General features: G+C 33.9%; 1 protein-coding gene and 1 pseudogene across 3 annotated transcripts; one reads left to right on the top strand and one right to left on the bottom strand.

The window, feature by feature from the left end:
• The first annotated feature begins 2 nt into the window (after positions 1–2).
• On the top strand, positions 3–27584 carry LOC128164953 (fibroblast growth factor receptor-like; annotated as a pseudogene).
• On the bottom strand, positions 7504–22634 carry LOC128165698 (uncharacterized). Of its 3 annotated transcripts, XM_052830477.1 has the most exons (21): positions 22485–22633; positions 17450–17521; positions 16495–16580; positions 16310–16405; positions 15910–16008; positions 15548–15826; positions 14582–14717; positions 14152–14362; positions 12799–13883; positions 12432–12552; positions 12163–12354; positions 11992–12028; positions 10810–11127; positions 10420–10553; positions 9699–9897; positions 9050–9169; positions 8744–8898; positions 8348–8470; positions 8141–8255; positions 7959–8052; positions 7504–7875 (listed from the first exon to the last, which is right to left on the bottom strand). In XM_052830477.1, the coding sequence occupies exons 1-21, from the start codon at positions 22553–22555 to the stop codon at positions 7740–7742; spliced, it is 3879 nt and encodes a 1292-aa protein (XP_052686437.1). In that variant the 5' UTR covers positions 22556–22633; the 3' UTR covers positions 7504–7739. The 3 variants fall into 3 exon arrangements, 2 of the variants coding, with proteins under 2 accessions (XP_052686437.1, XP_052686438.1); XR_008241084.1 differs by lacking the exons at positions 7504–7875; positions 7959–8052 and having other exon boundaries at positions 8348–8418; positions 22485–22634; XM_052830478.1 differs by lacking the exons at positions 7504–7875; positions 7959–8052; positions 8141–8255 and having other exon boundaries at positions 8393–8531; positions 22485–22634.
• Positions 27585–27888: the final 304 nt, after the last annotated feature.

The raw sequence follows: 27888 nt of genomic DNA, 5'->3' as shown, positions 1-27888 counted from the left end.
TCATGTCCATTAACAAGACGTATATCAACTTCATGTTTGACTTCACTAAGCCTCAACACTGTTCCTACACCCACAACTGTAACAATACCGATACTGTCCCCCTGGAAATCCCAAATGATGCATCAAAGGTAGGTGCTTGGAAATGTGATAGCATGTCAAGGGGTATAGGGGATGGCGATAAACTATATGGCACGAAAGATGTGTTAAGAAGTTACATGTTACATGTCCACATTCATAATTTGCACGTCAACAACTATATTCTGCATGTCAAGACAATATATTTACATTCAGTGTATATTTCCCCTTATGATTGCATTGGAAATCTGCAACGTTCAATTTCCTTTGCATACACTTAGATAATTCATGCGCCATGAGCACATACATCATCACATGTTTTGGGTAAGATTAAATAAAACATCCAAACTTATGTAATCAATTTGAAATGTACTAATGGAAGATAATCGTTAAATCAAATCTATTAATGAATTTAAAATAGGTTTTTTGACAAAGTTTCTGGCTCTATATGTTTAGTCGCAGAAGCACACTAAAAACATGGTTTAAGATATGGCTGTTCCGTGTATGTTTCATATCCCTGACTAAGAGTGTACATTTAAGCATTGAATACTTATTTTGGAAGTCGTCGGTCCTTTAACACACCAAGTGGTGCATCTTCGCAAGTGGTGCAGACAAATTAAATATTTATAATGATAATTTATTGTACCGCCTGATGTGTTGTAGGACCGACGGCATCGAAAAAAAACCGCATTCAATGCTTAGATTTATATATTCAAACTGATGTTAATTTGTATGGAATATTTGTGTATCGTTGCTTTAAAGACATTATATACGCTATTAGTCAGGGATATGAAACATACATGGAACAGCCACATTAACATCTTATTTAGTTCGTTTCCGCGACTTAAAACAAAGTGCCAGAACCTTTGTCAAAATTTTTTTTTTATGGTTGGATAGTCATATTCATTCAGAAATAATGAAATATTATCGATGAATATTCGTTAACTTAAGCTCAAATCACAAGTTTAATATGTAGAACTAATTTTAAAAAAATGATGACGTTTGTGGTATAATGAAGAATAAGGTGGGTAGCATTCCTTTGTTCTTAACAGTAGAATTACCGTTGTATATTCCATCAACATAAAGATTCTCCTATTGAAGCGTCGCAAGAGGTGAATAAATATATATTGTAAGGGACCAATGTGTAATTCATTATTTGTTCTTTAATCATATTTTTCGAAGGATCCTTTCACCTTCGGAGTTGATGATTGGAGTGACATACCTTCTGGAATTGAGAAATATTTCCTCGAATTCCATAAACTGAGAAAAAGACTTCATACTCAAACCCTACTATACCTACATATCGTATTCAAAGTCAAACGGAAATGAAACACAGAATGAGACAAGCACTAATTAAATAAATCAGAATTTCGACTGAAACATCTTCGCTAGCCAAGGGTTTCTGATCCGCACCGCTACTCACGTTCGTGAAAAGCGGTGCGGATCAGAAACCCTTGGCTAGCGAAGATGCGACTGAAACTTCTTGCACAACAATGGCATCAACTGAAATTGCTACAAACATTGATAATTTTACTGAAAGTTTAAATAATACTGAAATGGAGAGTAACAATATTACAGTTGCCATGACTTCCGTTACCGTAGCAACAACTGATGCCATGACCACAGTTTCTCCCTGCTTGTTCACTCCAAACACGAACAACACGGAAAACCAATGGATAAAGATTCAGAACATCTGGGGTGGTACACATACTATTGAACATCAGTGGGAGGATGGTGACAGTATTAACATTTCAGTCCGTGCTCGCGATATCATAAACAACACCAAGGTTGCTTCCAGACTTGTAAGCTTTGACTCATCGCCTCCGTACTCAAGTGAAGCGGTATTCTCGAAAAATAAAGGTAACAGAACATATTCCAGCAGGTGTGTGATCGGGAATTTATAAGTTTTTAACTAATTTTGTGAATAATACTTTAGAAATAAAGTTTTGCAAATCATTGAAAAAAGGACTGTTTAATCTAAAATACTTTTGTGTTAGATTTGAAACGTGTTTTGAAGGACATTTCTAATTATTGTACATGCGCAATTCAAAATACAAAAGCAGTATAACATTTTGCTTACATATTTCTATAAGCAAATATATTTACTTCTTGATTCACAAGTGTACGTATAAGAGCATCAGACAAGCACAGTGGAGTCCGACAAGAACAATGGCGACTGATAAACACACTAAGGAATGGAGGGATACGAGGAAGGGTACATCATCAACGACCCGATTCAGGTTACAGCCATTATTTAATACAGCCCTTTATACATTGAATATATTAACTTGTTAGCGATTAAGTTGAATAATTACTGGATAGTTAACTCTATGTTGCAGGCGGCTGACTGCACAGACTCTGAGAATGCTACTGCATCCCCATGGGTGACTGCTTTAACATAGACATGGAGTTTGACTTTAACAACTGTTGGCTGGCCATTGACAAACCTCTGTTGTCCAATGCGTCTTTTTTTATTTGGAGTTGGAGACATTCAATCAAACCATGTTATCTTCCAATGTAACACTTTATGAGGTAACGTGTCTTAAAATAGCCAGTATAATATTTGTCTTTACAGCGGCTCTTTTACATGCATATGAACTGTTGCAAGAACACAATGTGATCATACAAAGCATATTAAGAATACTACTAAGTACTAATAGCTTTTTAACATAATTAATGGACTGACATAAATTATTGTTTTCATGTTTCTAGCTAAACCATCTTACGACATTTGATGGAATTGACGATGGTAAGTAAATTTTGAATATTAATCACTAATTTTCCAGAGATAACACTTTTTGAAAAGAAATTGTTTATATTTCCAATATGCAACTATATTAATGGTTTGTTTGAAGAGTACTAGTTTTTATCTAACAGAAAAAATTATTATCTATGGAGTTATTTTGAAATTTATTTAAACAGTCATTATTATGCTTTCTTTGGTGATTCATGTGGGGTATGAAGATGGCGACATTACAGAAAAAATACATAACCCGCGGTTACGTATTTTTTTCTGCATGATCGCTACCTTCATAACCTGCATAAATCAGCAGAGAAAGCATTTAATTGTTTATATTTACATCTTTCTTTTAACAAACTGATAAATTTATTGTAAAAAGTGAGCGAAATTCACTAAAATATTGTTAATGTACATCAGTACATTAGCTAATAGAAACAGTCAAAATCGTCTCCTGTGGGGTTTTTATAATAATCATCATGATTATTTCGTGCAGTCCGTGATATTTCTTGGGTCCTTTATGTTTCGACTAATTTAAACGAGACGTATAGATATCAGTCCTGTTATTTTCTATAGAGCTATTAATTAACCGTAAGTTTCCGTAAGAAATTGAGGGAATGACACTCGGTAGATGTAAAGATTAATATATGAATATCATTTAAACTTGCAAAAGATTATTTATGCCTAAGCGATGACTGTTCATTTTGTCGCCCTTTATCACTATTGTAATCATATAAGAACCATTTTAACAAGACCTTGGACTTTTGATAGGACGTAACTATCTATTTCTTGCAAATTAAAAATAATGCAAATTTCGAGAGAAATATGCAAAGATTGCGTAGTCTTAGCTCAAAAAGCCAGACCGATTTTGTTGATTTCAAAGAATCATGGCTGAGTGGCCAGCAATGAAATAGACAGGTCTTCGTCACATTATATAAATAGTGCCTGTTTGGGAGGGTAACAGTTGAAATTGACACCCCGAGAAAACCATTGTCAACCGACGCGAAGCGGAGGTTGACAATGGTTTTCGAGGGGTGTCAATTTCAACTGTTATCCTCCCAAACAGGCACTATTTATTTTGTTATACTGAATGTCTTAATTTTAAGAAAATTTTACTGCTTTTATATAGGATTAACGTGAATTCTACAGAGAACCGTACGCGCATAATTTTCGCGCATGTAACATTTTTTAATGTTACCTGTTGCTAAGTGCGTTGCTTACGCTGAGGGTAATAGAAAATATTATTAACTGCGTCTTAACCAATCAGATTTCAGTATTTAACATAAAAGTATAACAATATATAAATAGTGCCTGTTTGGGAGGGTAACATTTAAAATGAACATCCCGAGAAAACTGTTGTCAACCGACGCGAAGCGGAGGTTGACATTGGTTTTCAAGGGGTGTCAATTTCAACTGTTACCCTCACAAACAGCTTCTTCGCTACAGAGGTCCCTCCCCACGACAATATCATTCAGTTCCTTGGCTCCGTCCTCAATCACCCGCTGTGTAAGTATTTATTAGATACCTATAAACTAAAATTAAAATTGTAGAAATGCATACTAGTATTGTTTAAATCAAATAAAAATTTGTTTTTTTTTCTAAAAGGAAGGGCCATCTTTGATAAGTTCTACAGTTGGTCCCTATATGTTACTAGAGTACTGTGAGCTTGGGCAGATGAGAGATTGGCTGGTTGAATACAGATAAAAAGTAAACGATGATCTCATCACGAAGTTCTGTAAATTAATTCAAGGCATATCGAAAGGAATGGATTGTCTGGCAAACAAAGGGGTGAGAAACATATTTATCTTTCTGTTGTTTCTATGAATGATTCCGTTAATGCCTTGAATTTCATGAATTCATCGAGGTTCTGGTGGACATTAATGTGTGTAAGATCTTTATAATAGCCAATACACTCACCCATTCCGACAAAAGAATTTGAGGATAATTAATGAACTCGCAAAAAAGCTCAGCTTATAGAGCAAAGAGAAGTAAACTTTCATTAACATTGCAGTATCTAGGTATTTGCATGACTTCAGATGTCTTAAAACAATTTTCTGTTTTGCAACCATGAGCGTATGACTTAAGACTTCCTATTTTGTCAAAGACATTTAGGATCTGGTTATGTGAAATCGTTTTGTAGATCATTATACTTTATAATTAATTTTGTTGTGATAATGGCTGTACCTAGATTGTACATAAAAGACTTGGCACAAGAAATGTTCTTCTGACATCGCACCTAGTTCGAAAAAAGCAGGATTTGGACCAGGAGAGTGAGGTGAACAAGAGAACTGGCAAGGTAAGCAGTGTTGAAAAAGGACTATGTGCGGTATGGTCAAATATCTGCCCCCGATTTTAACCAATTTTTAAATAGTATCATATAAAAATAAAATATTCACAAATTATTGTATAGATGATGCCTATAACTATAATAATGATTTTAGTCATCATTGCTCTTTCGCTGTGTATCTATGACGTCATCTAAATGGCCCAATTCCCGCAAATTTGCAAACAAATGAAAATATTCTCATTTTTGCTCTATATTTTGCATTCGGAAGTATAGAGCGCAGGTCTGCTCAAGTGCGATTTTAACATATGTTTTTCTTCAGATAGTTATACACATTATACTAAAATATGGTACTTGAGCAAGCCTGCGCTCGATGTTTCCCAGTCGAAAAACCATCGGAAAACACCCATATTTTGCTACAAAACATCAATTTATCAAAATAATGCAATATTCATGACGTCATTTCTACCTTATGACGTCACTGTGGTGATTACCTTTTACACCTTTATTTCCAATATGATTTTAACTATCTTTCACCTTATTTTAAAGCTCTTTCTAAAACTTTGATTTTGGGGGGCAAACATTGCATAAAACCGCACTTAGTCCTTTATAAACATAGCATCAATACTTGTTCCCTGTTGCTACTGTGGTTAGTATGTTCTCTAACAACTTCCAGAATAGAAAACCTACGAAATGGCTGGCTCCAGAATGCTTCGAGTCTATGCAAAACTGTACCTCAATGAGTGACGTGTGGGCTTTTGGTGTCGTTATATGGGAAACATTCAGTTCTGGTTGGTATGAAGATAAAACACTTATCTTATATTGACAAACTTTAACGCAATTATCTAAAGGACAGAACCCATATCCTGGAATTGATGCAAAAATCGTTCCAATGAAAGTAAAGGACGGGTATAGAATGAGCGGGCCAGAATTTTGTTCAGAACCGTAAGTTTATAGTGTATGAAAGGTAAGAATGAATTACTTTGAATTTTGCCGTTTGGTCCCTGATTGAAAAAATATAATATCATTATTGATTTTAAAGTCATGTATCACTAATGGGAAGATGTTTGGCAATAAAGTCTGAGGATCGACCAACATTTACCCACATCTAACACTGCTTGACAGCTATCAGGACGCAGTGTATCCATGTTATTACGATAAACCAGACTTGGATTATATTGAAATTAAACAGGATTAAACCGTTATTTAAATAATATTACTATTATCTCGCTTTTGTCTGTCTTTGCAATTGTTTTTTCATAATGTATAAGATAATTTTTTATGATAAATCATGTTATGTAACAAGACACTTATTATATAATCCTGTTGATATTTTTGAAATTTGATACAAAATATATCACAATCTTGCCATTGAAGCTTTTACATTTTATGTTCGAGATAAATCTCCTGGATGCCTAGCCGTAATGTGTTTTTTCTCCTCTTTTTCCTTTCATCTTAAAACTACAAAAAATCACATCACCCACGCTATGGGGGTGTCTGTCTCTTTAGCTAGTGGAGCTGCCATAGGGGAATCCTAGGACTATGAGTGTGTGGTATCAAGAATAGAACATGGCAAAAACCCTGCCATAGTTATAGGTATTGGACACTAAAATGGAGAGGAAAGAGTAGTTCACAATAGTCTGAACATATAGTCATCTGTTTTAATTTCAATCTAGAACAACAATATTATGCTAAAAATGATTTTTTTTTTAAGTATTTGTTTTCAATCGACGGATTTTTAAAAAGAAAAACTAATGGACGAACAACTAATTTATCAATGCAAACTTCTACTTAAACAAGTTTTCTTTTTGCAATCTTTGGTTGATACCCTATTAGCTGAAAAAAGATTTGTTTAAAACGCTTATTTCTATGACAATAAATACAAGATTGTATAACTTCATTGATATGCTTTATTACGTAATTTTTGTTTACAATATTATTGTATCTGGTATGTTTGATAAGAGAGTAAATGGTAAATAATAGTAACGAAGGAACAGTTGAAAGCTACAAAATACACAACAATAGAATCCCTGCATAGTTTTTGAGTGTTCAAAGAGTATATTCGTAAACAAAATGTACATTCATTTATCTGTAAATCAAAATCGAAAATCGGAATCGACAATTGAAACTGCAGTATGTGGAACACTGATTTACAATGATTTGGGATTTCGTCCCAGAAACAGAAAAAAGGTTTATTTTATGTATTCGACGAAAAGTGAAAAAATATAAATGTTAGTACATGTATACTAAAATTAAAAAAAACCATATATATGATACTAGTTATTATCATTAATTTGCAATAATAAAAAAAAATTAATAAAGCTTAGTTTCATAAAATATGGCATTTGTTTTCTTCGCATCAAAAAATAATAATCTTTAAGAAGTTGTCATTTGGACACTTTTCCCCCCTCACTATTGGATCAATCTTGACAATACATGAAAATATGTGCTAAAGCAAATGTTTAAAATACATGTAAATACAAATGGTTTGATATTTTGACAAAATGTGAATTTGATAAAAAAAAATATTGTGTTATAAATAAAACAAGCAATATTTCACCCTGAAGTCAATAGCCAAGCCAAAAAAAATATCGTCCATGAACGCTTATTAAGGAGGAGTCAAATGTTTGATTTTATCAATAACTATACGGTGTCCGCAATCTCATAGTCACACGGGTACCGTGCATCGTAATAGCTGTCCAGCAGTGTTACAATGTTGGTGAACGTCGGTCGATCCTTAGGTTTGGTTGCCCAGCATTTTCCCATTATTGATCCATGACTGTCAATCAGGAAATAACAATTATATAGATATCTTAAATTTACTTTAAACGATTAAAAGAATTTACCCATTCATAAACTTACGTTTCTGGACAAAATTCTGGTACTCTCATTCTATACCCGCTCTTTACTTTCATTGGAACGATTTTTGCATCAATTCCTGGATATGGGTTCTGTCCTAGGAATAATTAAGGAAGAAAGCTTTTATTAACTGTGACAAGATTTATAAATTTGTTTTGTAAAAATTGTTTTTGAACAACACTTACCAGTGCTAAATGTCTCCCATATAACGACACCGAAGGCCCACACATCACTCATTGTGGTACAGTTCTGCATAAATTCGTAACATTCCGGAGCGAGCCACTTCATAGGTTTTCGATTCTAAAAATTTACATTTGCACTTGAGAACGTACAAACCAAGGAAGGAAAGCTTTAAAAAGACGGTGAATTACATTAAGTTTTATTTTGCTTACCTTGCCACCCTTCTTGTCTACCTCGTTCTTTACTTCTTCCGGTGTCGGTCCAAACCCTGCTATTTTTGGAACTAGGCGTGAGGTCAGAAAAACATTTCTTGTAGCAAGTCGTTTATGAACAATCTAGGTTAAGCAATCAATATTATATGAAGCATTTTGCATTCATATGTCCCATTGTCTTTGTCTATGATAACAAAAGATTCAAATTTGTAACCTTTAGTCCAAAGCACTATGTTTCATGAATACTATTTTAATATTAAATCGTACAATTGCTGAAAACTATAAAAATATAATCAATTTTATGCAAACATGGGTCTAAATACGTTTTGATAACCTCCAAAAGAAAATTTTACTATAATGAAAAAGCCTCAACATCGATAAGCAGTTTGTTCTTACCCCTTTGATCGCCAAACACTCCATTCCTCTTGCTATTCCTTGGACCAGTTTACAGAACTCCGTTATCAGTTCATCGTTCACTTTATTTCTGTGTTCAATCAGCCAATCTCTCATCGGTCCCAGCTCACAGTACTCCAGTAACATATAGGGACCAACTGTAGAAAAAAGGTTTTAAAATCAGGTTTTATCAAAGATGACCCCTTCCTTTTAGCAAAAAACCAAGTTACTTTTTATTTGATTTAAACAATAAGCATTTAAAAACTTTCAGTTTTAGTTTTTAGGGATATGAATCTAGTTAATGCTTACATAGTGGGTGATTGAGGACGGAGCCGAGAAACTGAATGATATTGTCGTGGGGCGGGACCTCTGTAGCGAAGAAGCTTATCTTTGCCTGTAGGACCAGACGATCCTCCTCAGTGTGGTCCTCTGTGAAACAAGACAAGTTATTGTGACGTCATCGATAAAATAAGTAAACCACACTTTGAAGATTTTATAGAATATATTTGGGGGATTAATTAATGATTGCTCGTAATCGGAAAACAAAATCGACAAAATCTAGTTGCAACGAAAATATAATTATGAAATATAGAATTACTATGCACTTAACAAGCTTGGGACCAGTTTTCGCAGAGTGCCATTTTCCGCCAGTGCATTGCTACGTTATTTCATCAAAAGATAAATATATATACGAGAAATTACTTAATATTCACTGGAGAAATACTACTCGAATAGAACTTGTCGCACGCTACAACAGTTTTGTATGGACCAGGTAATTGCACATGTATATAATCTAATCTCTCTATATTAAACAAATGAAGAAAATTACTTTTTCCAACATGTTATTAAAAAGCATTTAGAGAATTAAATTTCTGAATGAGCAATATTTTAAGAAAAGGCTGAACGAAACCAAATTCATGCAAAATCAATGATAAACAGAATACGGCATTTTATGAACCTTTGAGAATTTTTGCCACCGCCATATCCTTTTTGCAAATCTTCGCTAGGTAGATATCGGCAAAGTCTCCGGATTTTAACTTTCCCTTCAGGTCAATATCGTCAAATCCATACAACCATCCTTCGTTTTCAGAGAACACCGTTTTACCAAAGTCGTAGATGTCCTCGTCTTGGAACCGACCACTGTAAAACCCTGTTTGCTGTTAAATAAAACAAAAATTCAGATCAACATGGTTTGACTGCAAAAACAATCAGTTTTGTATGAAAAAAGTATATATATATATATATATATATATATATATATATATATATATATATATATATATATATATATATATATATGTATATTGCATATCATTTTTTAGACTGTAGTAATTTTCCTACTGCAGAAACTTTTTATGGAAGCCTAACTGACCACAAAATGATACACCTGACCAATCTATGCTACTAAACAATTGTTTATCGACGACACTGCATCACAGTTTGTTTAAATAAACCATTGCTACGAATTGACGTCTTATATACATAACGTGAATTAATAAATCTTAACATTAATGATAATTTATATCAATGTTTTGTTTTTATTGATAGACATACAGAACGTGGAAGGTCATTTACATCATACACCCCCCCCCCCCAAAAAAAAACCCCTCTCTGCCTCTGTCTCTGTCTCAAACAAGCACAACTGCATGCACGCGCACGCACGCATACTTTGTACCTACCCTTCTCAAACCCTGCATCAAGGTCACCGGTCTCTTGAGGTACATGGTCAGTCTCCGCTTTGTTTCCGGCTTCACGTGTCCATTTCTCCAGAGGATGACGAAGATAACAATAATTCCTAGTAAAATGGCGATCACTGAAAGACACAACACATTCTAAGATACTAATAAATGGGTGTAATGATATTTCATTTTTCTACAGGATATAAAGAAACACGTTTATAAAATAAAAATAGTTTTCTTTTGTGCTTTTGTTTGTGTTGAATAATCATGAAGTGTTTTAATGTTTAGGTTTAAAATTGTTCAACATACTTTAATTTGCTCTTGATATATGTACATATAAACCATATTTATATCATTTATTTTACTAAACGTTTGGTGTTATATTTGTACCTGCGCTGACAGCTGCAATCATAGCTATAGGGATGTAAGCTGCCGTTTTAAAGTTCAATTTGCTCACAATGGGACTTGCGATTCCCGAACTATTTGAAATGACTTCGATACAGAATTCTTTTCCGGATTCCAGATTTGTTATTTCTAACTCGTTTCTATCTGTAGGGAGGGTGATTTCCTTTGGGGGCTTGGATTTATCGCAGTCGGTATACAGGAATATTGAAATGTAGGAGACCCTGTAACAGGACGGGACGGTGTCCCACGTAAGCTTGATCCCGATCCCTAAATCTTCGCTCTTCAAATTTGTGATCCCTGAACCTGTACAAGCCAATTAAAGCATACTGTTACCGCTCAGTGGTATGGACTTTCAATCTGGTAATAATTGCAGATGTGGGTTACAATGGAAATCAAACTCAACAATTTATAATATAAAGTTGCAAGAGTTGCAAGAGTACAATATCGCTAAGATATGTACTGTGGTTTCATCAATATTCATTGAATACCAATTTTCGTTGAGTTCGTTGTTAATTTTATTCATAAAATTAAGTGTTTATTGAACTGCAATTTCTACTAACAATTTGTATTGATATGGTCGTTGGCCACAAATTTACGCGTATCCTTAAAACTGTGATTTTGACTTTATCCACGAAAATTGATATGCTTAAATACTAATGAAACCACAGTACGATAATCCATCTCTATCAAAAATATTTCAGAAATAGGCTGATTTCACAATGCATTGTACTGTCTTGATTTGTGAATCGAAGTCGATAAGAATAATTGTGGTTTCATTAATATTCAAGGATATCAATTTTCGTGGATAAAGTGAAAATCACAGTTTCAAGGATACGTAAATTCCTGGCCAATGACCCTATCAATACAAACTGGAAGTAGAAAATGAACTTCAATGAACATTTAAATTCATGGTTAAACTTGAAAACGAAATCCACGAAAATTGGTATTCAACGAATATTGATGACACCACGTTATTCCACGAAAATTGGTATTCAACGAATATCGATGACACCACGTTATTTGATGAATCATTATTACTAGTAATACACAATTCTGTTGATTTCTGGTTAGTTCCTGCATTTTATAAATGCCTTGCACATAATTGATAATGTCAGATATTATAAATCGCTTATCTTAAAAATGAAGAATGATAGGTATTTCACTTACTGTCGTCAATTCCATCAAATGACGTAAGATGGTTCAGCTAGAAATATAGACAATCATAAAGGGCATAACTTTGCAAAATATTAAGAATTTCAGTTTGTGAAATCATTTTGTTCATGTGAAAGTTGCTAAATAAGTAGAAGAAACGAATAGATCAAGACATGTAACATGTACCTTATAACGTGTTACATTGGAAGATAACATGGCTTGATTGAATGCCTCGAGTTCCAAAATTAAAGACGCATTGGACAATAGAGGTTTGTCAATGGCCAGCCAACAGTTGTTAAAGTCAAACTCCATGTCTATGTTAAAGCAGTCACCCATGGGGATGCAGTAGCATTTCGACGGATCTGTGCAGTCAGCAGCCTGCAAAACAGAGACAACTGTCCAGTAATCACTATACTTTATCGTTAACAAGTTTATGTATTTATCACAGCTGTAACCTGAATTGGGTCGTTGATGAAGTACCCTTCCTCGTGTATCTGTCCACTCGCTAGTGTGTTTATTAGTCGCCATTGTACTTGTCGGACACCACTGTGCTTGTCTGATGCTCTTGTTCGTACACTAGTCAATCAACAAATAAAAGTTTTGTGTTTGCTTATATAAATATAATAAATTAAGCATGATATTACTGTGTTATTGAAATCTGTATTTAGAACTGCTAACAATGAGGAATATAATTTAGCAGCATTTACTTATTTTCATTAAGAAATATTTCCGATCAAAGCTGTTTATTGCGCAAAAAATATATATCAGAAAAGCTATGCTCAATAAGTTTCAGTATTTGTACATAAGAGAAAAAGGTTGAACCTGCTGGAAAATTCGAATGTTCTGTTGCCTGTATTTTTCGAGAATACCGCTTCACTTGAGTACGGGGGCGATGAGTCAAAGCTTACAAGTCTGGAAGCAACCTTGGTGTTGTTTACAATATCGCGAGCACGGACTGAAATGTTAATACTGTCACCATCTTCCCAATGATGTACAATAGTATGTGTACCACCCGAGATGTTCTGAATCCTTATCCATTGGTTTTCTGGGTTGTCCATGTTTGGAGTAGGCAAGCAGGGGGAACCTGTAATCACGGCACCAGTTGTTGCTACGGTAACGGAAGTCATAGCGACAGTACTACTGTTATTATCTGTTTCGGTATTATTTAAACTTTCAGTGAAGTTATCAATGTTTGTAGCAATTTCAGTTGATACTATTGCTGTGTAAGGAGTTTCAGTCGAAATCCTGATTCCATTAGTGCTTGTTTCATTCTGTGTTTCATTTCCAGTTGACTTTGAATACGATATGTAAGTATAGTAGTACTCAAATTCTGTTATTCCATTCACGTGTTTCACGGCAGAGATGGTTCTCTTTCCATCATGGTCATCATAAAAAGTTTTAACTTTCTTCACGATTTCGTCTTTTAAATCCTCCACGTTGCCGCCTCGAAACTGAATTGGAAAATCCTCTACAGGGAGCAAGAAATGGTTGTCGATGTGAAACGAATTCTCAAAGTAATCTACCCACGTCACTTGCACGGAAGAGCATTGAGATTGCCAGTTATAATTGCTCTCTTTCTCCGCGCTGGATACATGGAAGTTGTTTTCTTCAGTTGTTGTGATAGTAGAGTTTGGGTCATATATGACGATCTGCCTGGCAAATTCTGAATTATTTGCTTTATCCGTGACTTGTAGAATTACAGAGTAAATGCCCGAATCTGGCGGAGTAAACTCGGGGAACGGAAGACTAGACTCGTTTCTCTCCTCTCGATAGAACGGGTTCCTCGGAGCTTCCTCTGTCAGGGTATGAGTATGGAGTCTTTTCCTCAGTTTATGGAATTCAAGAAAATATTTCTCTATTCCAGAAGGTATGTCACTCCAATCATCAACGCCAAAGGTGAAAGGATCCTTTAAATGAAATGGAAAAAAATTACTGATCCGTACGTTTTATTTTATTACTGTACATTTACATCTATATCAAAGCTTAAGCAATTTTAATAATAGTTAGGCCCTGTTCGCCAGGCCTTGACCATCGTTAATATCCTAGTATAAAGAAGCCCAAACATCGAAAAACGCTATACGGAAAACCGCCCAAATCAACAATTGTCTGTCATTATACAGAACATGTTGTCTGGCGGGCTTTACTTTTCTCTATTATTCTTCCACACTATTATACCTTGGATGCATCAAGTGGGATTTTCAAAGGAACACCATCTGTTGTGGAGCAGTTGTTGGTGTAAGAACAGTGTTTAGGCTTAGTGAAGTCAAACATGAATTTTATATGCGTCTTGGTAATGGACCGATTGAAACTCTCCCGCGTGTAGAAATGACCATTGTGCCAGAGATCCCTGTAACCGCCGGTTTCAACAACGGCTTCAATAGTTAAACTAAAAATTAAAATTTATCGTAAGAAATGAAATTTCCAGGCATCTATACATCTATGTAAAAAGGAGTGTGTACTCAGTGTATACATTTTGATTTTATTAAAAAAGAATTGAAGTTTTTTCAGAATGATTTTCATTTCGGTTTTTAACTTGCTTTTTTGTTTTGTTTTGTTTTTTTTTTTTTGGGGGGGGGGGGTTGTTGTTGTATCAACAGTGACATACGTATCCCCGTCCTCCAAGGTTCTGTCGAATTGGTCATAAGAAATGTGGCACCTGTACACCTCAGTGGACGGTGACGTGTCATTGTAGGACCCGGGGCAGGGGAGGGTCGTGTTCAGACTGACGTCAGTGGTTCCACCTGGAAATAAGTGTAAGAAACTTAAATTATCCAGAAATAGATATACATGTAATACATTGTCTGACTTACGACTGCTTTTAAAACAAAAATCCGTTATATATGGACAAAAATACAAAGCTTGTACGTATTTGTGGTTAATCTCTCTTCCTGTATTATTTTTAAAGCGCTAAGCATAGCTCAGCGCTTTATTGTCGTTAGACTTCTATTTCCGGTGCAAGGAATAACTGCCCTCTATGAGCAGAAATATACATAATTTAAACTGGTAAGAGGTATAGGGAACCAGTTATCTGGGTGACGGAAATGGCCGAGTAGATACGATTGGTTTGCGGGGCTTACGTACATCAGCACGGGATGCTATGCAGTGATGAAAAAATATAGTGTATTCAGAAGCTAAAATATAGAAAAATAAAATCGATTTTTGCAAGAAAATGTCAAAAACTGTGATAAATTACTGTTCAAAAGGTATAATTTGTGATTTTAACATATCTTTTTTCAGGCAAGTATCCATATACAAGTCGTGTTCAGCTTTAATTCACATCATCTTCAGAAAGTAACATATATTTAAAGAAATCTGGCCTTCGATACTTTAAATTGATATTCATTAAACATAAACCAAAATTTCAATAAGACTCATTTCCGCCTACGCTTGCACACAGTAAATTTTCTTAGAACCAAGCTAGGTTAGCGCTTTTCAGTACTTTCTATACTTTGATTTTTTTTGGATAGTTCCATTGAATTAAACATCAAAATCGATATAAATATAAATTTAAAACAAAACTGAATTCAGTCTTTTTAAATGAACAATTAACTGTAGATAGTTAAGTCCATACTTCCTCCTCGACCGATTTTTGAGAGAATAACACGGCCGTGCGCTGATAAGATTCCAAGAGCTGAGCCGTTGATGTAAGACGGCGGGTAGGGAATGTTGGGATTGTAGATTGCCTCGAAATCAATCAGGAAGTAGTTGTAACTCTTCCGGTCCACCCACAGTAATTCAAAGCTAGAGAAAGCGTCGGCGTTGTATTGGTACAGCTGACGATTTTCTGATCTCTTTACGTTCTTTAGCGTGGCGTTAAATCTTGATAACGTTGCCGTTTGCGGACTTTCCACTAAAAGGAAACAATTCATCGTTTGTGAGAATTGCTCTATTTTTTATGTATGTATTTTTTTATAGATTGTATCACATACTTACTTTGAAGACAGGATGCTCCACTGAATCCTTCATCACAAATGCAAGAGCTACCGTTACATGTCCCGGGGAAACAAGGTTGTAAATGCGAACACGTGACCGCTAAAATATCAATATACAACTAATTAGGTTCTAGACGTTTCAACAAGACAAATGATGAATTTGAGTGTTTTAAGATTATTTCTTGAGATTTGAGAGGTAGTTCAGGTTATGCAGACAATCAAATAAATTAATAACAAGAATCAAAAAGTCACCGTTGCTTGATTTCTAATCCTTTTTGCCATAACAGATGGAGGATTTTCATGGTTGGTTTAAAACATTATGTTTTAAATTTTATGAATGTCCGGTCTGTTTGATTTGGTACATATGACACGCGCCGAAAACAACACTAAATGCAACATACGTTCTTGGCAATTATTTCCTCCAACTATAGAAGGACAGGAACATTGGTTCGGAGCAACACAGGTTCCCCCATTGGCACACGGAGGGTTACATATCGCTGGAAGAAGAAATTCCAATTAAATTTTGTACATATTGATCTACTTGTCAAAGAAATATAAGATTCAAAAAGCATCGTTCAATTCTTACGGGTCTCGCAGTTAGAGCCAATGTAGCCGGGGCAGCAGACGGGCGAGATATCGTAAACTGATATACGTCTGTATCCACTCGAGGTACTGTAACATGTGTGTATACAGTTATAAGTTCTAAAATGGCACTCATGGAGTGGAGGAATGCACTAAATGGTCTGATACAAACGGTTTCTCTTTTGATTTATTGCAATGCCCTTTATGATCATGCAGTGCAAGGAACCACAGGAGAAAACAGGTGAGAGAGTTTTAAGACATGCAGGACTTCGTTTTGAAACTGATGAAATGATCGACGAGGTTCAAATACTTAGTATTAAATTACTCTTGAAATATTTTTAATGTGAACTCGAAATTAATAGTTTAGAAATTAATGCATTAAAATTGATAAAAACAACAACAACATAGGTAAACAACAGTGTGTTTCCTATTCAAATGTTAACAAGGAATACGTAGTTAAGGGTAAAAAATTGTTTTATTTTGGTATCTTTTGAATTAAGAGCTGAACTGGTCAGCCAAAAGGTTCCCCGTGACAGATCTCAAATACACTAAATACACTTTATATTGTTATTTATACATCAAAGTTTGGGGTAGCATCATAAAATGGTAGGACCTTGATTGGCTCAATTATTAGTAACGAATAAGAAATGTACATTCCTAAACAGAATTATCTATATTATCTAGTCATGAATTGCAGAAGTACTGCAGAAAAATTAAAGCTCAATTGGGTCTGTTATGTAAACGTCTAATTACAAGCGGAAAAGAACAAGATAAAAATGAATAAAAGTTAAAACCGAAATGATTTCTTCCGCATTTAATGTCAACACGCCGGAAAAAAAGCACTTCTTGTTTAACTTGGCATTATATTAATATCAAAATAAGATGCTTGTTGAATTATGAAATACCAAAATGAGATTATTGTATACAAGTACTAAGTCAATGGAATTTTTGCTACCTACCACCACCATAGAAACGACGAGGCGCAGTAATGCTGTGCTGCATAATACATGGTTTTCTTTGTACATTTTTTCCTGAAAATGCAATTATAAAATTATTGTCAATGCGAAAGAATTGAATTGCTGAACTGCACCTTTTCTTTAATAGTTGTATATGGCATCACTTAATCTATATTAGGGGTTATTTTTTGCGCTGTGTTATTTTCGCTCCTCTTGAAAACAGTTTCGCCCTGTCTTGAATTCGTCAGGTCGCCCAGACATAGTTATATTTTAAAAGAGATAATTTGAAACCCAAGAATTCGTCAAGTCTTAAATTTGCCAGTTATGAAGGCAAAGGAGCGAAAATAAAATGGGGGCGAATATTTCCATGCATACTGTAAATAACATTGGAATTGGTCACTGGGATATAAAAATTTCATGTTCATATTAATATCTTTTTAATATGCTCTTTCCGAAAAAAAAGAAGAAAAACACTGTAAAAATGCATTAGACTTCAATACTTTCTGACCCCGCTGTGACCAATATTTTCAAATCACTGAACGCAGTCCTCAACCAACTGAAATCCTTCCAGAAAAAGAACATAGATTTGAGGTCAATACCCAGACTTGAGGCTAAGTAATGACTTAAAGAAAGTTGGTGACGGTTGGGCTTGATACGGTGCAAGGCTATAACTGACCTATGGACGAGTGCAAGGTGAGGCCAATAGGTCACACACGGTACCATATACATTTTAGGGGTTCATTTATTTCCTTGAATTGACAAAACGATATCTTTAACTTTTTTATAGGATATAAATGATGCATTTGCTTCTTAACTCTCCTTTCCATAGGGAAATGTGTTTTCGACCAATGAAATAAAATATTCGATTTACTAGTAATTATTCCAAGAAAGGGGTAATAATAAAGTAATAAAGTGCAATGTCACACACAGACGTTGGGGAAAGAAGTAACGTAGTCTTATGTTCAAATTCCAGTGATAATCCTTCAATTTTACTGAAATGTTTGCATGTCTATTGCTTTCTTGCTTTTTATATCCTAGTGCTACCATTAACAGTACTGATAGATGTTTTTTTTAAACATTTAGAACATGCAAATTACAAAGTATTATAAACTTGTATGCTCTGAAGGTATTGAGTGAAATCTTGGACAATGTTGAAAGATAGCAACAAAGCCTCTTGTTAGGAATTATTGTCTGGTATTAAATTTTCATTTTCTGTCATTAGTTATTCACTTCAAATCATGTCTGCTTGTCTGTCTGACCGTTTCTGTAACATTATATACGGGAAACAGACCGAGTAATCTAATGATCGTCTACCCTTTGTAATTAAAGAGCTGCTATAGTCACGGATTCTTTTTCTTACAGCGCTTTATCAAGTCTTGCTCTTCGCATAAGGCCTATATACGGAGACAGAGTTCTTTTACTAAAGTCTCTTGTCAGTCTGTACGGAACCACGGAATTCCGTTGTCTCCTACTAAAAGATGAAAAATGTTTATAGATTTCTTTTAGGAAAAGATGATAACTGTAAGGATCGGGTGGCTATACACAATGTACATGTATTTGATATCGTAATTTATTTTAAAAAAAATTAGTTTCAATACATTATAAAAGCTAAAATTCAATTACTATAATAAGGATAAAAAAAGACATTAATAACATGAAGGGGAAGTAAGAAAATTCATGTTAAGAAGCAGTTTATCAGGGCAAAAAGCATGAACACGTTGGGTTCCTTATGTATAAAACAGGTAACATAAAATACAGACAATTTACCACTATTTTCTTATTTTCCTTATTGAGGGCAACAGAGTTCAGACAAGTGAATCAAAATAAAATACTGTGTGAGAAAATTTCACATTTTTCGGTTTGTGAAGGTATTTTTTCAATTAGGTATCACTTAAAGAATTTTAAAAACAAAGGCTGTGTTTGAATAAATATTTATTTTAATGGGTGTATTACTCAGAAACTTAAGAAATATTATTGTGAAAATCAGAGCAAGTAACCATCGTCTCCCAATAGAGGTTGGTCGATGAAATAGTTTCCACGGCAGGAAAGAGTTTGGAATTTGTGTAGTACTGTGGTTTCATTAATATTCAAGGGTATCAATTTTCGTGGATAAAGTGAAAATCACAGTTTCAAGGATATGTAAATTCGTGGCCAATGTCCCCATCAATACAAAATATTAATAGAAATTGCATTTCGATGAACATTTAATTTCATGGATCAACTTAAAAACGAAATCCATGAAAATTGGTATTCAACGAAAATTGGTGAAACCACAGTACATGGTGATGGACAAAATTCAAATTGGAGACGTGTTTAGAAAGTTATTAAATATTGGCAATTCAGATTTTTTCGCAAGGAAATATTGTGTCCAACAACCAAAAATTGTTACGTTCTATTATATTTTTTGTCAAACTCCATTTTTTTATTTCTTTTAAAACGTTGTTTTTTTTTTAATACTTAATTAAATTTTCTTCACAACATGATCTTTATATGTCTTAGGAGTGAGAGCGTCAAGGTAGAGTTTCGGGAAAACCGCTTGGTAGGAATAGGGCAGGAATTTCCTCTTTAATTCTTTTTTTCCGGATGTTGTTCATTAAAAATATGTGTTTCTCAAAAACATATTTATACCGGTATAGACACAATGTCATAGACAACTATCTATTCAAGGCATGGCCTAATGGCCATTAGCCACATGTACAACAGTCGTGATACGTACTGTAATATGATTATTAGATAGCAATCAAGGAATTTTTTGTTACGAGTAAAAGGTTAAATTAACATACTAGGTATTCTTAATAGGGTATCGTCATTATTGAAATTTTTAATAATTAAAAAATAAATATTTATTTTTAGAGACTTTGACTAGTTGTTTTTGTTTTGTTGAAACCCTTTCGATAACAGAATTCTTTAAATGAAACAAGCTCCTAAATAAACTTTATTTTTGGTTATTGTATCATTTTACAAAATATTTTCCGTAAAAATTTGAAAATATAAATGAAGTTGATTCTTCCAATAGGACAATATATCGCTCTATATCTTCTTCAAACTACAACAAATGCAATCAACACAGGAAAATTTGTACACGTATGATCATGATTTAACTGTATACAACCAACACGATTATTGGTAACGCAAATATTTGTTTTCAATAATATACTTACATGATCATATATTTAAAAATGGCAAATGCTTTTTTAAGTTTTGTCGATTGATTGCTGATAAATATGTTGTTATTTTTATTATAATGATAATTTGTTCCCCATGTTCCGTTCCGATGGTTACAGAACCAGGCCCGAAAATATGCCAAGATTTCAGTGAATGGGGTACGCTGTCATTAAAAGAGAAATTCTATTTTTAAGCGGTTTTACCAACAAAGGAAATTGGATCGGATTGAATTTTAAAATTACCATTGAAAATTACAAGTCAACAATATTTCCAGAGGGTGAGGTGGTCTTACCAGGGCCGGGGGTCTCACCAATGCTTGTTTTTTTATTTTTTAATTACGAGGATATATATACATTTGGGGAGGGTCTTTACTACAAACTCGGGCCTGGTCATGTTGCATTCAAAATCGGGACACCAGTGATGACGCAGCTGTAAAAATTATGAAATAAAGGAAAACTCCCATAACGAAACTATAAATGACGTTTTAAATGGATGGCACTTTACGAATTAATGAGTGTTTTCCCCATCAAATTTCATAAGTTAAGAACTGTCTTTAAATTATGCAATTGTATTCCATTGCATTGAAACGTCCTGGTAATTTATAGATAATAGTAAACGCCCCTTTTGAAATATTATCGTCACGTGATCTAGCAAGCTTAATGCATCTAGCAAATTCATCACAAAGTCAAAGAATAATTTAATTTCCCGCTAATACCAGTCTATTAGATGTATATCTTATCATACCGCTATCTCGGTCTGATTTTCTATACAGCAAAAATACAATTAGATATTTCCATTTTCCAGTGTATTAGTGATAACGCACGAGGAATCGATGTTGTTACGTATAGTTCAATACATTGCATTTTGTTCGCCCAGATCTACAGTATACAAGAAAATCTTTTTTTTTCTTCAGTACAAAATTAAAGTAAACCTAATATTTTTGGTGTTCTTAGTCAAATTACGTGAATTTGTTGCGTTCTTACTACACGTACAGTGAATGATAAATACATAAATTGTTGATTATCTCAGTATAAAAAGCTTCCTATCTTCCATTTGAGAAAAGTTTCCCTTGTTTTCAACAAAATATCATCCCTTTTCTTTCAGGGTTGTAAAGGGAAGTTTTTTTGTCACACGCCAAACCTGATGATATTGAATCATTCTATGAAAATCTTAACAAATTGTAAATATACAAAAGTATATTCATAAAAGAAAATTTAAAAAAAATTTTAAAAAATCTAATCAATCAAGCAGCATTGTTATAATTGACAATTATTTTCCTCATGATGGTTTTATACACAATGTATGTTATTTAGGATATCTTACGTGCGATATCATTTTGCGTCTTAACAAATTAAACATATAAAGGTTTAAATTATTAATTATGTAGATTACCCAAACTTTAAGATTATAAACAAACTACAAAACATTTCAAGCAAACATTAATATTAATGCTCTTCATGTTCCAATGATTTTCAAACAGTCACTTAATCAGTTTATTTATAAATAATAAAATTTCTTTTCGTAATTATTTTTGTCAATATGTAGTTAGTTTCTGTGTTAATACCGCAGCAGAATTTGTTAATATTACTATATTAGTCATAGTCATTTTCGTCACCCATTTTAAGATTTAAACTATTATACTTCTAAGTAGTGCAGTGTTAATTAATGAAATTAATGATGCGAATTTATATGTTTTATTCTCCCGAAAAAAAAAATCATTCTTATTTTCACATTGTATATAATAGCTGATACCCCGTAAAGTTGCACCACTTTATTAACCAACCACTATTTACACAAATATTACCTACATATTTATATTGGTAACTGAATTTACGTAGGCGATAAATAAGTACAAGTAATTAAAGAAACTTACGACTCTAAGACATGCGGCCAAAATCCAAGAAGAACTGCTAAGATAGCGTAAACAAGCACACACCGATCCATTTCACAGAGTCCGATAGCTGGGGATTTCGATTGGTTTATATGAGTTTACAGCAGGAAGTGTATACCCAAAATTCCAGGTGTACCATTGAAATCTTTCGTTCGATCTTTACGTACTATTTAGCATTGTACGAGGTTTAATTACAGAGACAACAATACTTATACCAATTACATGTACATAATATTATCATGGATCTGGTTCGTGATTGCTTTTTTTGCGTGGCTTAAATTCCGTGTGTAGTTTTTCCACATGAAATACATCTGAGACGCAACTAAGTTTGTCCGTGGTAGGCTTGAATGAAAGATAAAATAGATTTATGAAAAACTCTGTTTCTTTTCTTCGAATGGAAGCATCGTCAGAAAAAAGAGACGAAAACTTCATCAGCAAGTGAATAGAGCAGTAATGAAAAACATTCAGTAGTACATTATTACAGCTGATTTCTCTATTCACTGAAACAAAAATCACATGCGGACTTGGAGGAAGGAGGGAGTCCGAACTAGAAAATTTAAACTTCATAGTCTCGGACATCCTCCAACGGCGACCCCCGCCCTCGGAAAATTTTCTGGATAATAATATTTAAAATTAAAAACAGTTTATATATAGATAAAATACGCGTTCAACATCATTAAATCTATCTTGAATCTGTTTGTTGTTTTTTTTAAATAAAGGAGCCTTTTTAGAATGGTAATATGAGAGAGAGAGAGAGAGAGAGAGAGAGAGAGAGAGAGAGAGCAGTAATTGGATTCGAAATTCAACTACTACTAGTATACTTGTAGTTATGTTACTCAAAACTTTCCAAATTCTGATAACTGAAATATTAATGCATCTGACGCATCACACATGAAAAGACTGGTTATTTGAGCCATTTTCGAGAAAAGAAACTCAAAAATAATTTTAAAAAACAATACTAGTACTATTCAAATTTTTCTTATCAAAACATTATTGTTTTTTATTAAAAAATTATCTTCAAAAAAAAATCGACACTTATTTTTATTCATTCCCCAGATAAAACTCCCATCGTTTCTTTGGCGGGGAGAGGAGTGACCAGTTTCCTTGTTTGTGTCCTTCAATGTGCACACTTTATTTTAGGAGGGGGGGGGGGGAGAATTTCTAACTGTGCGTGTTTTAAAGGCATAGCATCTTGCAATGAAATCAGAAAAAGCCAAATGCCTAGCTTCATTATCCTCCATGTGTTCAGATTCTTGTATCGCAAATAAACCCGTTGTATAGCAATGTACAACAATGTACAAATCTGACAAGTAGGCCCCCAAAAGCTCATTTTTCTGAACCCGTTGAAGTGTGTATTAGATACATTTTATGAGTACGCATTTAAAATCTTTAGATGCCATTGTTAAGAATTTCGTGCTTTGCATATTATCATTGATTTTAAATTATAAGGAGACTTCCTGAACAATTTGGTTATAAAGTGTGGGTCTCCTAAGTGTGTCTGGCCTACTTGGTTAAAGAACAATGACTCGCAAACATGTATGTTCAAAAAAATGCGTCGGGTATTCACACAAGTAATAAGTTCAGAACACCAGGGCATTTTATATTATTCCCCATTGTACAAGTTAAGTATGAGAACATCATTACCAATATAATTCCATCAGGCCATTTTTTTATTAGTTGCTTTTTAAGACTACCCCCCCCCCCCCCCCAAATCGGGTCGTTAGGTCGAAAAAAAAACCCACACTCACATTTTCACACGAATTTAAAGATGCGATACCTCTTTTGAAGCTTGTTAAAATATCATTTTCTCATATTTTAATCATGCCAATGTTTTCAAATGAATGATATGATAGTTTGGCCAAATCGATTCACCTAATTCACAAACATTTTTTTTCAAATTTCTTGAAAATTTGGGTCGGTCGGTCTTGAAAAACAACGAATAAAAATGGCCTCACTGGCTTTATTTTGTTAAAGTCTATATACAACAAAGAAAATAATAGGCCAATGGTGAATGATGAAGAGTAAAGGGGTAATTAGAAACCAAATGTAGAAATACCAATCGTGCACATTTTGAATTCGGCATTAAAATGGTTTCACAAGATAAAGATTAACAGATATCTCAAAGTCTTAAGCCCTTTGAAATATAGCCTTGATATGATGCTTAATTTAGCGGGACTCGGTCGATATATAACACAAACCTTTTTATGAAATAATAATAGTGCATTACATATACAAAGAAACTTATCTTGGTGTTAGTATATAACAAGTCCTTTCATTATCATGCATATTTTCGTTATGGTTGGAATATTAATATGAATGTAAAAAAAGTTGTCTATGAAATTTTTAACACAATGAAAAAGATTTTCAAAGCTTAGTGCCCCCCACCCCCCCCCCCAAAAAAAAAATGTACGTTGTCTATAGCTAAAATATTGCAGTGGCGTCGGAAGCAACTTGAAAAGGGGGCTAGACTTGGTATGTTTACGTCTAACTTTGCAAATAAAATAAGGAGGGGCTAAGCCCCCCCCCCCCCCCAAAGAGCGGTTCCGACGCCTATGATTTGAGTACATGTATTTTTTCAATTTATTCAAACTGGACACATAATTATAAATAAATATTTTGATCAGGTGTCATATATGTCACCTTATCATCAACTGTGTTTCATCCTCAATCTGTACAATGTTGAAAATTCCATTCGATGCACATACATGTAGTTCCCTTTTGGGATGTTGATATACTTTCCCAGAAAGATATAATCAAATCTCTGCATTTCACAAAAAAAAAATCTTAGTCGTGTTTTTTACTCAATTTGAGAAAAAACTTAAGATCAATTACGAGAAAAGATCTCGTTATTACGAGTTAATTATCTCGTAATTACGAGAAAAGATCTCGTTTTTACGAGATAATTAACTCGTAATTACGAAATCTTTTCTCGTAATAACGAGTTAATTAACTCGTTATAACGAGATCTTTTCTCGTAATAACGAGATAAAAATATTTTTTTATGTACGTGGCCCTATTCGTCTTTCGTATCCCACTCTTCGTGTTTATCATTTTTTTTAAATTTTGCATAAAGATACGAAAACATACATGGCTACGATGTTCCTTTTTGATTTTGTTTTTTGGTTATGTTATATTAAAATTCATTCTCTTCAAAATTCATTATTACTACTGCTTCTTAAAACACTCCAAATTCGCTGATTTATACACTGGGCCAATTGTCGGCTTCGTGATGAAAACGTAGATGATTTGAGTATTTTATTTCTTTCATTTATTGACATATTAACAACTACTGTATAATTAAACAAGAGGCCCACTGGCCTCAATGGTCACCTGAGTCCTATAGGCTGACTTAAGTATATATGTCATACGACCAACCAACCAACACCCCCCCCCTCCGCCTCCGGGGCCACAAAAATTCTTCTCTCGAGAACATTTTGAATTCAAATAATAGAAGACAGTCTTATTAATTCTCTTTTGTATCCACTCTTCATTCAATGTCAGAATATTTACACCCCTTCAGAGACTGAACTCTTGCCGAAAAGCTTAACTTTGTCAGTTTCATTCTCTCCTCAAAATGTGTATTAATCTTTTATTCACATTCAACAGCAGAAGAAAGTCTGAGAAATTAAGACGGTATAAATATGAAATCATTATACTATAATAGATGTTTTAGACTTGACGCCGTTTTAATATTTTTGAGATATTTTCTGATATAAAAAAAATAAATGATTGATATCAATAATTCGAATTATTGATATCAGAAAATAATTCTTGATATCAAAAAATAATTCTTGATATCAAAAAATCTATTTTGTGATATAAGAAAATAATTTGTTGATATCACAAATTCGAATTCTTGATATCAGAAAATAATTCTTGATATCAAAAAATCTATTTTGTGATATAAGAAAATACTTTTTTGATATCACAAATTCGAATTCTTGATATCAGAAAATAATTCTTGATATCAACAAATAGTTCCTGATATCAAAAAATCTATTTTGTAATATCAGAAAATAATTTTTTGATATCACAAATTCGAATTCTTGATTTCAAAGAACAATGGCTGAGTGGCCAGCAATGAAATAGACAGGTCTTCGTCACATTATATAAATAGTGCCTGTTTGGGGGGGGGGGGTAACATTTAAAATTGACATCCCGAGAAAACTGTTGTCAACCGACGCGAAGCGGAGGTTGACATTGGTTTTCAAGGGGTGTCAATTTCAACTGTTACCCTCACAAACAGCTTCTTCGCTACAGAGGTCCCTCCCCACGACAATATCATTCAGTTCCTTGGCTCCGTCCTCAATCACCCACTATGTAAGTATTGAATAGATACCTATAAACTAAAATTAAAATTGTAGAAATGCATACTAGTATTGTTTAAATCAAATAAAAATTAGCTTGGTTTTTTTCTAAAAGGAAGGGCCATCTTTGATAAACCTTGTGTTCTACAGTTGGTCCCTATATGTTACTAGAGTACTGTGAGCTTGGGCAGATGAGAGATTGGCTGGTTGAATACAGATAAAAAGTAAACGATGATCTCATCACGAAGTTCTGTAAATTAATTCAAGGCATATCGAAAGGAATGGATTGTCTGGCAAACAAAGGGGTGAGAAACATGTTTATCTTTCTGTTGTTTCTATGAATGACTCCGTTAATGCCTTGAATTTTATGCATTTATCGAGGTTCTGGTGGACATTAATGTGTGTAAGGTCTTAATAATAGCTAATACACTCATTCAGTCCGACAAAAGAAATTGAGGCTAATTGTTGAACTCACAAAAAAGCTCAGCTTACAGACCAAAGAGAAATAAATTTCCAATTACATTGCAGTATCTGGGTATTTGCATGACTTCAGATGTCTCAAAACAATTTTCTGTTCTGCAGCCATGAGGGTATACTTTAAAAGGGTATATTTTAAAGTCATGTATCACTAATGGGAAGATGTTGGGCAATAAAGCCTGAGGATCGACCAACATTTACCCACATCGTAACACTGCTTGACAGCTATCAGGACGCAGTGTATCCATGTTATTACGATAATCCAGACTTGGATTATATTGAAATTAAACAGGATTAAATCGTTATTTAAATAATATTACTATTATCTCGCTTTTGTCTTTCTTTGCAAGTGTTTTTCATAATGTATAAGATAATGTTTTATGATAAATCATGTTATGTAACAAGACACTAATTATATAATCCTGTTGCTATTTTTATACCCGCACTTTCTAAAGAAAGTTCGGGTATATTGTTGTTACCCTGTTCCGTCCGTCCGTCCGTCCGTCTGTCCGTCCGTCTGTCACGTTTTATTTTCTCAAACTGCTCTTACATCTTATAAACCAGCAAACTGAACTCTTGGAGTTTGATTTGGGGTATCATGT

This window comes from Crassostrea angulata, chromosome 10, assembly GCF_025612915.1.
Source record: "Crassostrea angulata isolate pt1a10 chromosome 10, ASM2561291v2, whole genome shotgun sequence".
Classification (NCBI taxonomy): domain Eukaryota; kingdom Metazoa; phylum Mollusca; class Bivalvia; order Ostreida; family Ostreidae; genus Magallana; species Magallana angulata.
This window is presented reverse-complemented; position numbering and strand designations above follow the sequence as displayed.

Coding starts and splice junctions, on each gene's coding strand:
- LOC128165698 (XM_052830477.1), bottom strand. CDS start 22,555: ATGGATCGGTGTGTGCTTGTTTACGCTATCTTAGCAGTTCTTCTTGGA. Junction 17,522..22,484: donor TGGCCGCATGTCTTAGAGTC/GTAAGTTTCTTT, acceptor TTGCATTTTCAG/GAAAAAATGTACAAAGAAAA. Junction 15,827..15,909: donor TGGAGCATCCTGTCTTCAAA/GTAAGTATGTGA, acceptor GTTTCCTTTTAG/TGGAAAGTCCGCAAACGGCA.